The 15,628-nt window shown below is 42.1% G+C and overlaps 1 protein-coding gene across 3 annotated transcripts in view; it reads right to left on the bottom strand.

Annotated features, from left to right (window-relative positions):
* Window positions 1-15,628, bottom strand: part of ADGRL1 (adhesion G protein-coupled receptor L1) — a 221,861-nt gene that overhangs the window by 105,501 nt on the left and 100,732 nt on the right. For 2 of the 3 annotated variants that reach the window (XM_018560821.1, XM_018560818.1), the window contains exon 4: window positions 11,689-11,703. The exons of the other annotated variant lie outside the window; for it this stretch is intronic. In XM_018560821.1, the coding sequence (XP_018416323.1) occupies window positions 11,689-11,703 (15 nt within the window). The remainder of the gene's footprint in view (window positions 1-11,688; window positions 11,704-15,628) is intronic. 3 annotated transcript variants of the gene reach the window in all.

The raw sequence follows: 15,628 nt of genomic DNA on the forward strand, positions 1-15,628 counted from the left end.
AGTTTCAGGCCACAAGGCCTGAAGCCAGAGAAGGAGTGCAGTGGGCTTCTGGCATCAGCAGAGTCTTCTTCAAAAGTCCTAATGTTGGTGACCATAGTTGGGCATATCAATTTTCCACCCTTGCCTGCATCTGTAATACCTGCCTTTAAATAGAATTAAAGTAGACTCATCTATACTATTTAGGTTCACTCAACTTTACTTGTTGTTAAAGTAGACTCAGCTATACTATTTAGGTTCACTCAAATTTACTTGTCAGCCTTCGTGGATTTTCTGTGGGTTGTATCATTCTTAAAGGAATCTACCAAGGATCCTATTTGAAATCCCCTTGTCTTTACACTGCCCCTGCCTCAATTTAATATCTCGTCACGATGGACAACATGCATTTATGCCAATAGTATTGTGTTGGCAACACTTAATACTGAAGCTGCCTAACATTGAGGGTGGGTGCATGAGTATGGCCATTCTCCATTGGTACATGAAGGTTTTTATATGAATCATGTAACTAAAGTGTATCTAAACCCAAGAACAAAGATCTGTATATTGAAGCATATCAGTCCGTAGATGTGGTGGCTGTTTTACAGGCAGATTTAATCCGGTGAACTAACACGTTTCCTGTCCTAGGATGACAATGTTCACTGCACTGTATCTATGGAGGAATAGCACTGTCATAATAGGACAGGAAGTATGTTAGGACAACGGGATACCACTTCCTCTAACGCATGGGAAATCTTCTATAGTCCACATAGTTGAACTGGGCAGGGGTGATAACACTGCTGGAGATAAGACAGAAGAGTCCACGGGACAGACTGGATTTCTCAACAGGTATTCTTTTGCACTTATGGAACAGATATGATAAAATGATTTCATTTGTATATTTTACAGACTAAAAGGGATCACATAAGAGAAGTTCATTGTAAAGGTTTACATACACTTCACATGTGTACATACATATGACTATTACATGACAAGGCAAGGATCTGATTATTCAGTGTATGTATGGCTTCTTCACCCAGTAATTATTCACTTGGATATCTTGCAATCAGGATGGAAGGCATAATCACTTCGGGGCCACATAGGCTCATGTATGGGGACCTTTGTATGATCTACCCCGCTGTCCCCTGAACAATATGCCATGATTGCCTAACCGGGACACCTGAACCTGTCAAATTTAGCAGATATCATGTCTAAATCTATTGCACATTGGACTACCCACAGCCAGTGATAAATCTTGAAGGACTCAACTGTCTTGTGCGTAGACAGCATAAGGTAAAGTAGAACTTCAAGGAAACAACTTGGACTACTTCCAGGTTCAGCCTTGGGGTTCCTCCCTACCCTCACTGTATCCAGCCCCCCACACAGGACTATGAACCAACGTCATCATACAGCTGATTCATTGTTCAATGAGCAGGTAGGTGACACAAGAAGGTGAACCAGGAAATAGTGGAGTCATCTTCGTAACTATGCAGTGTGGCAGAGATATGAGAATCACAAGACTGGCTGAACTATATTGAAAATATAGTTACACCTAAGACAAATATATGGACTTCTACTGAAGCTCTTTGCCTGGCGTTCTTACATCATCTCACAACTCTTTTCAGCTTTTCTTCATTATAAATCTATATTGAAGCTCTGGGGGGTGGGAGAGGTCGTCACTCCTAGCATAGGTTTGACTTACTTGTTGCCGTGGGAAATGGACCTATTTTTTTTCTCCCACATATACTTTTCATAAATGAGTTCCATGTTTAAAGGAGAACTATGGGGTCAGTGTTTTTCTCCATAGTTCTCCTTAGGGTAACGGGAGGACACAAACTAGCGGCCTCCCGTTACCCTAAGCTCAGTATACCGCGAGCTACAGCTCCCTATATACTGAGACGCCGCAGCCGGAGCGGATCCCGACGTAGATGACGGGATCCGCCCAGCTGCGTGAGTGACAGCTGGCTCTGCCTATCTAGAGGCAGAGCCAGCTGTACCCGCCCCCTCCCCCGTCTGTTCCGCCAGTCAGCGCTGGTGGATCGGAGCGGGGAGGGGGGAATCCAGCCCCTCCCCTGTCACGGCAGAGAGCCGTGACAGGATCGAGAGGTGAGCGACCCTGGTATGTGTTCCCTCACCTCCCGATCTACTGAGCCGACCTGTGACAGTCTCATTGTCACAGGTCGGCTAGAACTATGAGGTGAGTGGAAATCACTCATCTCATAATTCTCCTTTAACTACAATTCTGATTCATAGGACCTGCTAAAATCAGTGCAACTATATCTCTGTAATCCTAAACACCTGGCCTGACCTGTACCTTACAGGCACTATACCTCACTATAACCCCTTGTAGCTCTGTTTGCCTATAATTCATTGAAAGTTTGCCATAAATATACTAAGAGTGTCTCCGGATTTGGCACGATGGTCTTACACATGGTCTGGCTGGATGCTGTACAGCACGGAGACTGCCGGCTGGTTGATTTACCAGGGGTGCACAATTCATCAGGTTTGACGCCTCTTCTTCTCTCATGATTAGCAGGCCCGGCGCTACCGCAAGGCAAGTCAGGCGGCCGCCTGAGGGCGCTGCAGATGATGCTTAAGCATAAACAGCAGTGCTTGGTGCATTCCTGTTTATGCCGGTATCAATGATCAGATCATGCCCACATGCCTCACCATGACCCAAGTATATGGCTGGCTTGTGTAAGCCTACTAGCTACACTGTTCCCTTAGTATAAATCCATTTTACTATTTAGGTTTGCAAAACTGCTACATGCTACAACTGTCTGTAAATGTTCCTCACTATAACCCTCATCAGATGCACTGCAACTCTCCAAATACCTTCCTTGCTATGGAACCCTGTGTAACTATGCTGTATCTCATCAAATCCATACCTTAATATCTAACTCCCTGATACTATATTGTAACTCTCTGCACCTATGTCTCACTATTTATTTTCCTTTATGTTGTGGATCTGGCTCTGTGTGATTCACCGACACTATTCTATAGCCAATCTATTGCTCACTATATAACCCTATATCACAACACTGCAATTATGAATCTGTGTAATTCTCTGATAGTATATGGTAACGGATCTATGGCTTACTATATAATCTTATGTGACAATACTGTAATTCTGAATCTACGGCTCACTATGTATTTCTCTGATAGTATATTGTAATGTAGCAGATCTATGGCTTATTATAAAACCCTATATCACGATACTGCAATTCTAAATCTACGGCTTACTTTGTAATTCTCTAATAGTAAACTGTAGCAGATCTATAGTTCACCATATCACCCTAAAACACAATACTGTCATTCAGAATCTATGGATCACTGTGTACAGAGGTGTCCCTAGACTTTTTGCCTCCTGGGGAGGGCGGGCAGGGGTGGTGGTGGTGGAGTAGAGGGTAGAGGAGACATCACCACCAGACAGGAGAGTAATGGTGCCCTCTGTAGGCTCTGCATTTCCCGTCCCTGCTCTTAGCAACCGAGGACACCCTGACATCACTGGTTGCCAGAAGTTGGGCGGGATGCCAGACAGAACATCTCAGGTTGCTAAGAGCAGGGTGAGGAGATGTGTATGGCTCGTCGGCATCTCTTCGGCTGGCTCTTAGCAGCTTGGGACACTCTGGCCGGAAAGGGGGTGGCAGGCACACTGCAAACATGCCACTCTGCCTGCTGCCTCCCCCCACGTGACCCAAAGAGACGGGGTATGAGGCAACATCCTCAGGCCGCCTCATTAGAGGGATTGCCCTGACTGTGTAACTCTATAACTAGATTGTGGGGGATCTATGGCTCACTATGTACTTCTTGGTTACATACGTTTACCTCTAAATATATGGATTACTATCAAACTGTGTAATTATATATCCATGGCTCTGGGCCCTCTGTAACAATGTAATTCTTAATGGCTAATTATGTACAATAACTTCCTGAGACTCTAAAATAACTCTATATCTATGGCTCACTGTCTACAGTATGTAACAATCTATCTATGGCTCACTGTCTATGTAACAATCTATCTATGGCTCACTGTCTATGTAACAATCTATCTATGGCTCGCTGTCTATGTGACAATCTATCTATGGCTCGCTGTCTATGTGACAATCTATCTATGGCTCGCTTGGTAACCATCTGTAGCAATACTGTAATTCTGAATCTGTGGCATAATATGTAACTCTCTTTAACTATATTGAAGTGGATCAACCTGTAATTCTTTATAGCTATAATGTACCTTTGCATCTAGGGCTTCCTATGTAACTGTGTAACTACTAAATATGTAAATGGCTCACTATTTACCCCAATGTGACCCTACTCTTATTAACTCTTTGTAGCAATACCTCACATTCTTTCTGTATCATAAAATCCCTCCTATAACTGCACAATCCTGCTAATTACAATATTGTCCTATAATTGTGCCTTGTCGTCTTGCCTTTCCACTTTAAGCAGAGTTCTTTTGTGGGTGGGAAGTATTTGATCTCCCGCTAGATCTTTACTGCTTACAGACAGAGGTTTCTATAGAGTACATTCCCATGTAGTTCGCCAACTCATGGATTGTCTTTAGAAATACATGGAAAGGTCAATTTTGTTGGCGATACAGGAAAAGGGGTTCTCAGCTGACGTGACGTGGCTGAGTTTGTGCAGGGATCCCCCAAATGAGGTCTTGGAGAGGTGTGAAGACCTAGCAGGGGATCAAATACAGTCCAAACAGTTTAAATATGTTTCTTATTTAACACTGTTCTAGGTTCTCTATGAGGAACATAGAAATTCTAGCAAATATATTGCTAATCCTAAACTATCTTCCTTTGATTTCTAACTTGTGCAACATCAAAGATACAAGTCCACCCATGTTATAAGAACAGGCCCCTTTAAAAGAAAACTTACAGCTCCAACATGTCCCTTCTGATAAGCAATCTTCCCGTTATAAGAACACCCCATCAATATATATGTTTTTACGGGACAGTTATTGTTTCTGCAGGCACCCTATTAAGCGTATTTTGGGAAAATACTTCATGCTTCCATTTTAAATTAAGGATCAAATCCATTGCTTTGTGCAAATGGACTGTTATTATTAGAAACACACAAGCAAACTGAAACACCACATGCCTTTTCCTCATACATGACATTAAAAACCTAAAACAGGCTCCTAGTCTAGGGCAGAAGATGTCAAAGCAATCATCACATTTACCTGACAATATATGTTCTATGGATCTCCTCCAAGGAGCATCCATGATGAATGTGCCTACCTGAGCAGTGGTTAATCCACCTTTTTTTCTGGAAATACAGGAAACCTGGACTGTTGGAGAAGCTTGAGGCCAGGTTTCAAGAAATTCTGCACTAAGGACTTCTAGAGATAAAGGGCAAAGCTAGACAACGTATGGGACTCAGGTTTATACTTGATGGACGTATGTCTTTATTCAACCCCAAATACTATGTAACTATGTAACTATAGTTATCAAATGCCAACCCTACCTATCCTCTTTGCTCACCTAAGAAACCATTTGACTAACCTCAAAGAACATCAGAACTAATTCAAGGTCAATCAAGACCAAATGAGGGATCAAGGTCAAGGGGGATTTGATGATAGCCTCCATTTGACCTCATGGGATGAAATTAAGGTATACCACTGTGTATAACTTTTTTTAGTCTGATCTCACTAAGAGGAAATCAAGGTACTTTACTCCTACACAAGAAAAAACTGAAGCATTGTTTCCTATTTTTAGTGACCTCACCATGAAACAATCAAAAGACCTTTGTAGCTGAAGCTCATTTTACCCAATCTAGGAGGAACCCAAGGAACTTTGCTGCACAGACATCTACAAATTGGTTAGCCAATTGGCACAAGGTGACCGAATGCAATTTTTGAAAGGGGTGTCCTTGTAACTGGAGTTCCCTTATAATACCGGGAATGGCCTGGCTGTAAGATGTTTCTAGAAGGGTGTTCTTGTAACAGGTTTTAATTCAGTTAAACAGCTTACACAGCAACGCAGAAAGAAAGGTTAATTTCAGACACCTGTAGGGAGAAGAGTGAAGTCAGAGATAGTGCGTGTTGTACGGTGGTGTGGAATCCGCCTGCTCACAAAGGAAGCCGTTAGACGTGACAAAAGCCTACAATGTAAAGACAATTTTGTCACCAAATCATGAAATGTTGGGTGGAGACTGGTGGAGTCTGTACCTCCCTTAATATAGTGAAACAAGCAGAAGGTAATATAAGAAATACCTATATGAGAGGTAGATGCTTATATGGAATTAAATGGGAAATATAGGAAGGAAAATGCTAAACAGCTGAACTAAAAGGGTCTAATTAGGCAGCCAGATCTGCAGAGACAGGCTATATGAAAAGGGTTAATCAGGAGGAGGGTCTACGTGGGGATATAGGGGGAATAACAAGGAGGGCAGGGGTTGTATGGAGTGACAGGATGAGTCAGGTAGGAGTCATATGGAAAAACAGGATGAGCTATAGACAGAGGGGTTGTATGGAGCAGTAGATTGCTCTACAAGGAAAGGTTATATGGGTTATAGGAGGAGATACAGAGAAAAGGTGGTTACAGGGGGTAATAGGGGGGATCTATAGACAAAAAGGCTTTATGGAATAATAAAGGAAGTCACAGATAGTTGGGTTATGAAGGGTAGTAGGATGTGCTATAGGGGGATCTATGGGAATAATAGAGGGAGTCAAAGATAGTTGGGTTATGAGGGGTAGTAGGGTGTGCTATAGGGGGATCTATGGCAATAATAGAGGGAGTCACATATAGTTGGGTTATGAAGGGTAGTAGGGTGTGCCATAGGGAAAAGTTATATGGGTAATAGGAGATACAGAAATAGGAGGTTATAGGGAGTAATAGGAAGAGCTATAGACAAAAAGGTGTTATGGAATAATAAAGGGAATCACAGATAGACAGGTTCTGAGGGGTAGTAGGGTGTGCTATAGGGAAAAGTTATACGGGTAAAAGGAGATGCAAAGAAAGCACATTATGGGGAGAAAATAGGAGGATCTACAGAAAGAAAGGTTTTATGGAATAATAAAAGAAGTTGTAGGCAGAGAAGTTAAATGAAGTAGCTGGCAGTGTTGTAGGTAAACGCTATATGGGAGGAAATACAGAGCAAGGAGGTGTTAGGGGGGGGAAATTGGAGGATCTATAGACAGAAACCTTATATTGGCGTTGTAGCAAAACTAATAAAAGGAGTTAGTAGGAAGAGTTATATGGTATGATAGGAAGATTATATAGATCATTTATATGAAGTCACAGGAGGAAATATAGGATTACGTGGCACAAAAAGGGAAAGTGAAATGAGAGAAAAAAATTAGAAGAGTATGAAGAGGTCATATGGAGTAAAAGGGGGGAAGGAAGGATTTTTATAGATGTTTGACATGGTATGAAGGGTTATTGAACAAAGAAGTTATAGGTAAGGGTCTAGAGGAGTTATAGGTAAGGGTCTAGAGGAGTTATAGGTAAGGGCCTAGAGGAGTTATAGGTAAGGGCCTAGAGGTGTTATAGGTAAGGGTCTAGAGGAGTTATAGGTAAAGGTCTAGAAGAGTTATAGGTAAGGGTCTAGAGGTGTTATAGGTAAAGGTCTAGAAGAGTTATAGGTAAGGGTCTAGAGGTGTTATAGGTAAAGGTCTAGAAGAGTTATAGGTAAGGGTCTAGAGGTGTTATAGGTAAAGGTCTAGAAGAGTTATAGGTAAGGGTCTAGAGGTGTTATAGGTAAAGGTCTAGAAGAGTTATAGGTAAGGGTCTAGAGGTGTTATAGGTAAAGGTCTAGAAGAGTTATAGGTAAGGGTCTAGAGGTGTTATAGGTAAAGGTCTAGAAGAGTTATAGGTAAGGGTCTAGAGGTGTTATAGGTAAAGGTCTAGAAGAGTTATAGGTAAGGGTCTAGAGGTGTTATAGGTAAAGGTCTAGAAGAGTTATAGGTAAGGGTCTAGAGGTGTTATAGGTAAAGGTCTAGAAGAGTTATAGGTAAGGGTCTAGAGGTGTTATAGGTAAAGGTCTAGAAGAGTTATAGGTAAGGGTCTAGAGGTGTTATAGGTAAAGGTCTAGAAGAGTTATAGGTAAGGGTCTAGAGGTGTTATAGGTAAAGGTCTAGAAGAGTTATAGGTAAGGGTCTAGAGGTGTTATAGGTAAAGGTCTAGAAGAGTTATAGGTAAGGGTCTAGAGGTGTTATAGGTAAAGGTCTAGAAGAGTTATAGGTAAGGGTCTAGAGGTGTTATAGGTAAAGGTCTAGAAGAGTTATAGGTAAGGGTCTAGAGGTGTTATAGGTAAAGGTCTAGAAGAGTTATAGGTAAGGGTCTAGAGGTGTTATAGGTAAAGGTCTAGAAGAGTTATAGGTAAGGGTCTAGAGGTGTTATAGGTAAAGGTCTAGAAGAGTTATAGGTAAGGGTCTAGAGGTGTTATAGGTAAAGGTCTAGAAGAGTTATAGGTAAGGGTCTAGAGGTGTTATAGGTAAAGGTCTAGAAGAGTTATAGGTAAGGGTCTAGAGGTGTTATAGGTAAAGGTCTAGAAGAGTTATAGGTAAGGGTCTAGAGGTGTTATAGGTAAAGGTCTAGAAGAGTTATAGGTAAGGGTCTAGAGGTGTTATAGGTAAAGGTCTAGAAGAGTTATAGGTAAGGGTCTAGAGGTGTTATAGGTAAAGGTCTAGAAGAGTTATAGGTAAGGGTCTAGAGGTGTTATAGGTAAAGGTCTAGAAGAGTTATAGGTAAGGGTCTAGAGGTGTTATAGGTAAAGGTCTAGAAGAGTTATAGGTAAGGGTCTAGAGGTGTTATAGGTAAAGGTCTAGAAGAGTTATAGGTAAGGGTCTAGAGGTGTTATAGGTAAAGGTCTAGAAGAGTTATAGGTAAGGGTCTAGAGGTGTTATAGGTAAAGGTCTAGAAGAGTTATAGGTAAGGGTCTAGAGGTGTTATAGGTAAAGGTCTAGAAGAGTTATAGGTAAGGGTCTAGAGGTGTTATAGGTAAAGGTCTAGAAGAGTTATAGGTAAGGGTCTAGAGGTGTTATAGGTAAAGGTCTAGAAGAGTTATAGGTAAGGGTCTAGAGGTGTTATAGGTAAAGGTCTAGAAGAGTTATAGGTAAGGGTCTAGAGGTGTTATAGGTAAAGGTCTAGAAGAGTTATAGGTAAGGGTCTAGAGGTGTTATAGGTAAAGGTCTAGAAGAGTTATAGGTAAGGGTCTAGAGGTGTTATAGGTAAAGGTCTAGAAGAGTTATAGGTAAGGGTCTAGAGGTGTTATAGGTAAAGGTCTAGAAGAGTTATAGGTAAGGGTCTAGAGGTGTTATAGGTAAAGGTCTAGAAGAGTTATAGGTAAGGGTCTAGAGGTGTTATAGGTAAAGGTCTAGAAGAGTTATAGGTAAGGGTCTAGAGGTGTTATAGGTAAAGGTCTAGAAGAGTTATAGGTAAGGGTCTAGAGGTGTTATAGGTAAAGGTCTAGAAGAGTTATAGGTAAGGGTCTAGAGGTGTTATAGGTAAAGGTCTAGAAGAGTTATAGGTAAGGGTCTAGAGGTGTTATAGGTAAAGGTCTAGAAGAGTTATAGGTAAGGGTCTAGAGGTGTTATAGGTAAAGGTCTAGAAGAGTTATAGGTAAGGGTCTAGAGGTGTTATAGGTAAAGGTCTAGAAGAGTTATAGGTAAGGGTCTAGAGGTGTTATAGGTAAAGGTCTAGAAGAGTTATAGGTAAGGGTCTAGAGGTGTTATAGGTAAAGGTCTAGAAGAGTTATAGGTAAGGGTCTAGAGGTGTTATAGGTAAAGGTCTAGAAGAGTTATAGGTAAGGGTCTAGAGGTGTTATAGGTAAGGGTCTAGAATAATTATAGGTAAGGGTCTAGAGGAGTTATTAGTAAGGGTCTACAGGAGTTATAAGTAAAGGTCTAGAAGAGTTATAGGTAAGGGTCTAGAGGAGTTATAGGTAAGGGTCTAGAGGAGTTATAGGTAAGGGTCTAGAGGAGCTATAGGTAAGGGTCTAGAGGAGCTATAGGTAAGGGTCTAGAGCAACTATAGGTACAGGTCTACAGGAGTTATAGGTAAGGGTCTAGAGGAGTTTTAGGTAAGGTTCTAAATCAGTAGCCAAATGGTGGCCCTCCAGCTGTTGTGGAACTGCAAGGCCCATAAGGCATTGCAAACCCCTGACAGCCACAAACCTGACTTCCAGAGGCAGGTGCATGATGGGATTTGTAATTTTATCACAGCTGGAGGGTCGAAGTTTGACTACCCCTGCTCTACATGAATCACCAGGAGAAGCGGAGGTATGGAGTCACAGTAAAAGTGTATGGAAGGTGCTCAGGAAAAAAAAAATGAAGAGTCTTATTTCTTTAAATCAGACAAAATTCTAGGATAGGTATATGGAACGTCAGGGTGACATAGAGGTTATACCAAAAAAGAACTTGTGAGGTAAAGAATCAATATTAGGCTCTATGTAGAAAAGATTATATGCAGCAATGAGAGAAAATTTCATATCTTAATAGTTCCACCCACAGAGAAAGCTCCCGCCGTCCGTTTTTTATATATCAATACACAGGTCTGGGCACAGGCGGAAGGAGAGACCAGATTAATGGCGTTAGTAATCAGAGTGCGGCACAGAGCAGACAGATGACATAGGCCAAATATTATCTACATTTGTATCTGCCATATTCCCCGCGTGAGACCTGTTGTCGTATTTAATAGCAAACAGCAGCGAAGAGCTGTGACCCACAGCAACCGCTCAGAAACCAGCTTCCAACAGCCGGCACGTCACAACCATCTAAAAGCTAATTTCCGATTGGCTGGCAGGAGCTTACAGCGTGTGCGCCTCATGGATATAAAAAGGACAGCACCCATGGTTGCCCATAGCTACCAGTCAAAGCAGAACAAGTTGTAACGAGAACGTTGAAAGCTCAACGGTTACTATGAGCGGCACGCTTTGGTTTCAAACACGAGGCAACGTAGACTTGATTTGTAGGAACATGGGCCCCTAGTATATTAAAAAATCGGAGTTCCAGTTCTCGTTTTTCCAAATCTACACTGTGACAGCCGAGTCTGTTTGGTTGCCAACGAGCAACGGTCTAACTTTTTTTTTTTTTCTAAAACCCGGGCCCGGCAACATTAAAGAAGCCCCATCCTCGGCACAAAGCGCGCGCACTACTACCGCACCATCGTCCTGCCTCTTTGCCGTAGAGACGGCGTGTACGTTTACGATCTTGCTGCTGCTGCGATGCCCTTAGGCCCTTCCCTGACAGAAGCAGATGTTGTGAGGGTAAGGGAGTTCCCTTCCTTAAAATGACAACAAAAAAAAGGAGACGAGGAGGGAAAACAGATATAAAAGAACAAAAAAAATATATATATATAATTAAATCAAGTAGGAAAGTGACACAGCGAGTGGGAGAGAGAGAGAGAGAGAGAGAGAGAGCGGAGGGACGAGAGTGAGAAAGTAGGGAAAAAGCTGATGGGAATAATTGAGGTAGGCCAGGTTTCTGAAGGTTGCTATGGAAACATGACAGGATAAGAGGAGGGCAGTGAGGAATGAAGGTTGGCTGGAGGTTGCAGAATATTGCACTTTTTTTATTTTATTATTATCTTATTGAATCCTGCTAACTGTATGTGAGCCATTTATAATACGAAGCAGGTTATTGCTTCGCTGGCACAGAGGAGGAAGGGGGAGGTGGAGAGAAAAGGAAAAATTAGGATTCTGACATTAATTATGGGCGGAATTAACGAGTCACCGTGAGGGTAACAGGAAGGGACTAATGAAAATTACCTTTTTGCTCCACTTCTATTCACGCATCAGAAAAGAAAGAGAGAGAAAAATATCAAATGAAAAAGAAGATAGGAAAAAGGAGAGAAAGATATTCATGAGTGTCATTACCAAATTTCCCTCCCCTTCACTTTAAGGTTTCAACGTGTGATGTAGGGGAGGGGGACGGAATCGTGGTTTCCGGTGGAAGGTCCTGTAAAGAGAGAGAGGTGGCCAGAGAAGAATGGAATTGGGTATGGGGAACAGAGGGGGTGAGGATGGCATCGGATAGTTTATGAAAGACAGAACAGGAGCAGGTGTTGGTGACCGAGATGGGTTGTGTAGTGCGAAGGGAGCATGAATATTTAGATGAAAAGAAATCAGTGAATGTGATGAATGAAATTTGGATCCCATTGCAAGACCCTACAGGGACTCAACAGGGAGGCGAGTATTGAGTAGAACTGACCAATGACAAATAAAGAATGCTAAAAGCAGTATGGTGATAATGTGGTGTGCAGAGATAGAAGATTCCACTAGTATTAGGGCACATGTAAATGGGTGATCATGGTGGATTGGTAACTTTTATAGGAGTAAACTAATTTTGGAATGAAAGTCCAAAATAAGTGGATGGTGGTGAATGAAGATGGAGTGGAAGAGAAAGGAGAGGGGATTATGGTGAGTGGAGATGTAGTTAAAAGGAAAGGGATGGCAGTGGATGGAGAAAAATGGAAAGGAGAAGGGATGGTGTTGAACAGAAAAGGAGTGGGAGAGAAAGGAGGAGGGATGTTGGCAAGTGTAGAAGGAGTGAAAGAGAAAAGAAAAGATGTATGGTGGTGAATGAAGAAGGAATGGAAGGGGAGAAGAAGAAAGGATGTTGTTAAATGGAAATGGAGGGGAACAGAAAGAAGAAGGGATGCTGGAGAATGGAGATAAAGGGGAGTAGAATTTAGAAGGGATTGTAGTGAATGGAGATGGAGCAGAAGTGAAAGGAGAAGGGACAGTGATAATCAAAAAGCGATTGAATGGAGGTGGAGAAGGATGAAGTGAAATTAGTGAATGTAGATGGAGTGGAAAGGAAAAGAGACAGGTATGTGACAAGTGTAAAAGAGGTAAAAAAAAGAGAGGAGGAAGTAGAAGGAAAAGGATAAGGGATGTTGGTCTATGGAGATGCAGTGAAAGGGAAAGAGAAAAAATAGTGTTAATAAGGATGGAGTGAAGTGAAAGAGAAAAAAGAAGGCATGATGGTGAATAGAGAGGGAGTACAAGGGAAAGTAGAATAGATGGTGGGAAAATAAGAAGTGAAAGTTAAATTAGAAGGAATGGTGGTGAATGGAAATAGAGAAAGAAGAAAGGATGGCGGTGAACAGAAAGGGAGTGGAAGGGAAAGGATAAGGGGTGGTGGTTAACGGAGATAGAGTGAAAAGAAATGGAGATAGGATGGTGGTGAATAGAGATGGGGAAGAAGAGAAAGGAGAAGGGATGGTGGTAAACAGAGAGGGAGTGGAAGGGAAAGGATAAGGGATGGTGGTGAATTGAGATAAAGTGGAAGAGAAATGAGAAAGGATAGTAGTTAATGAAGAGGGAAGGGATAAGGTATGTCAATGGACAAAGAATGAGTGGAAGGGAAAGGGGAAGGGATGGTGGTGAATCTATATGAAAGGAAAATAACTGGAGAAGAGATGGTGGGAAATGGAGACAAAGTAAAAAGAGGTGAAGATGGTATGGTGGTGAAGGAGATGTAGCAGATTGCAAAGAAAAAGGTATAGCGGTGAATGGAAATGGAGTGAAAAGGAATGGAGAAGTGATGGTGATGAATGGCAACAGAGCAGATAGTAAAGGAGAAGGGATGGTGGTTAAATGGAGATGGAACAGTTGGGAAAGGAGGAGGGATGGTGGTGAATGTAGATTGAGTGCAAGGGAGCAAAGAAGGGATGATGGTGAATGAAAAGGGCATAGAATAGAAATATTGGTAAGCAGGAAAGGAAAAGAAGGATACGCTAAAGGAATGGTGGTGATTTTAGAAGGGAGGAAGAGAAAGAATGAGTAGCAGAGGATAGAAGATGTAAGTGAAAGAGTAAGTTTGACTGGGAAAGGAAAGTGAATGTAAACTACAGGTAAGGAATAAGAAAGGGGAGGGGAAAGGAATTAAGAAGCAAGAGAAATGGGAAATAATGGAAAATAAAGTAAAAATAAGGGAACATGAGAAGTGACAAAATGAAGTAAATGGCTTGAGAATGGAAGGGAAGAATGGGATAATAAGGTGTGGGGTGGAAGGGAAGGCAGAGGGAAGGGACAAGTGATTATCACTAAGGGCTAAATGAAAAGCAGTAGAGGGGTATCTGAAATGCAGAGATCGGAAAGCCAGTCCTTAGATCCCTGGGCTCTGTAAATGAAAAAAAAAAGGGAAGATGGAGAAGAGGACGTTAGTGGGAAAGGGGATGAAGAATGGGGGAAGGTGAGTATGGCCGTGCAAGATTTAGGGAGAGATACACGCAAGGAATCTGCAATGTAAAAGTTAATATTGATATTTACAGACAAGCAAACACAGGCAGTGAATGTAAAGTAGGCTGAGATTTAGCAAAAGGTGCTAAGGTTCAGCAGTCCTTATCTCACACCCATAGAAATAGGAATTATGGACTGCTAAACCGTGCCACCATCTGATAACTCCGGGGCAGAGGAATTTATCGAGAGATGAAGACAAGCAAAGAGAGAGAGAGAGAGAAATAGAGAGAAAGGCAAAGCATAAATCTTACTCATGTCATTCTGATTAAAAAGATGAGAGCATATAATATATATTAAAGGAGATACACGGCAAAAGATAGAGAGAGCTGAAGCGACAGAATGAGACTGCAAAGACCGAGAGCGAGGAGGAGAAGGGAGAAATAGACAGAGCGTGACAGCCTTGGCAGAACATCCTGGGGATATAAGTGTTATATTAATGAGCTGAACCTGGAAGGGAAAGCAAAGGGTTAAAAGCTTTAACATTCACACAGTGCATCTGGTCTCCCCACAAGGCTCCACATGAAAGGAAGCAAATAGCCCTGTGCCAAAAGGCAAGGCCTGCAGAGCGCTGTGGAGACCTGTCAGTCTGTTAATATAGTGAAATCTGCTCAGAGCAATAGATAGGTGCGGAAACAATACGACATGTGAGTCTTTTTAAGCAAATCTACAGGTCGTGTGCCTATAAGTCATTGAGCGTCTATTAATATGCAATGCGAATATTCACCTCGTGTGCCTGCATGTGTGTGCCGTGCATTGCAATATGTTTATCCGGTGGGGTGTTCATACATCAGTGAACATGCCATGGAAACTACTCAGGAAGCCATTACGGGAAAGACTAATGCCATTGTAATCCCGGCTGAATGCGGTCTTTTTAAAGGGACTCATTAAATATGTATATACCGGTACGTTTCAGGATACGCCAAGTATTGACATTTTGCCTTACTTAGTATGGCAAGGAGCAATGTTCAAAGGGCAGTAATGGAATGGCTGGGTTTGGTCTTTGGACTAACCCCTAGAAAGCCTTACTTCTTTGCCCCTTGGAGGATTGACCTTGGTGCGCGTGGTGAGCTTACACCAATTACAAAGTAATACATGATAAGTGTTGTGTGTAGTGGTCAGTGTAGGAGCATTATATTTATTTATATATTTAAATACCCAAATTCTGGTGTTCTGTGACATTTCCTGGCTACTAAATATTCCGCGGTCACCTGTTACTGGTATTATAACAAAGTGGAAACAACTGGGAACACCAGCAACTCAGCCACGAGGTGGTAGGCCATGTAACATGACAAAGCGGGGTCAGCGCATGCTGAAGCGCACAGTGCGCAGAAGTCGCCGACTGTCTGCAGAGTCAATAGCTACAGAGGTCCAAACTCCATGTGGCCTTCAGATTGGCACAACAACAGTGCGTAGAGAGCTTCATGGAATGGGTTTCCATGGCCGAGCAGCTGCATCCAAGCCG

This window comes from Nanorana parkeri, unplaced genomic scaffold (assembly GCF_000935625.1).
Source record: "Nanorana parkeri isolate BGI_ZX_2015 unplaced genomic scaffold, ASM93562v1 scaffold479, whole genome shotgun sequence".
Lineage (NCBI taxonomy): Eukaryota > Metazoa > Chordata > Amphibia > Anura > Dicroglossidae > Nanorana > Nanorana parkeri.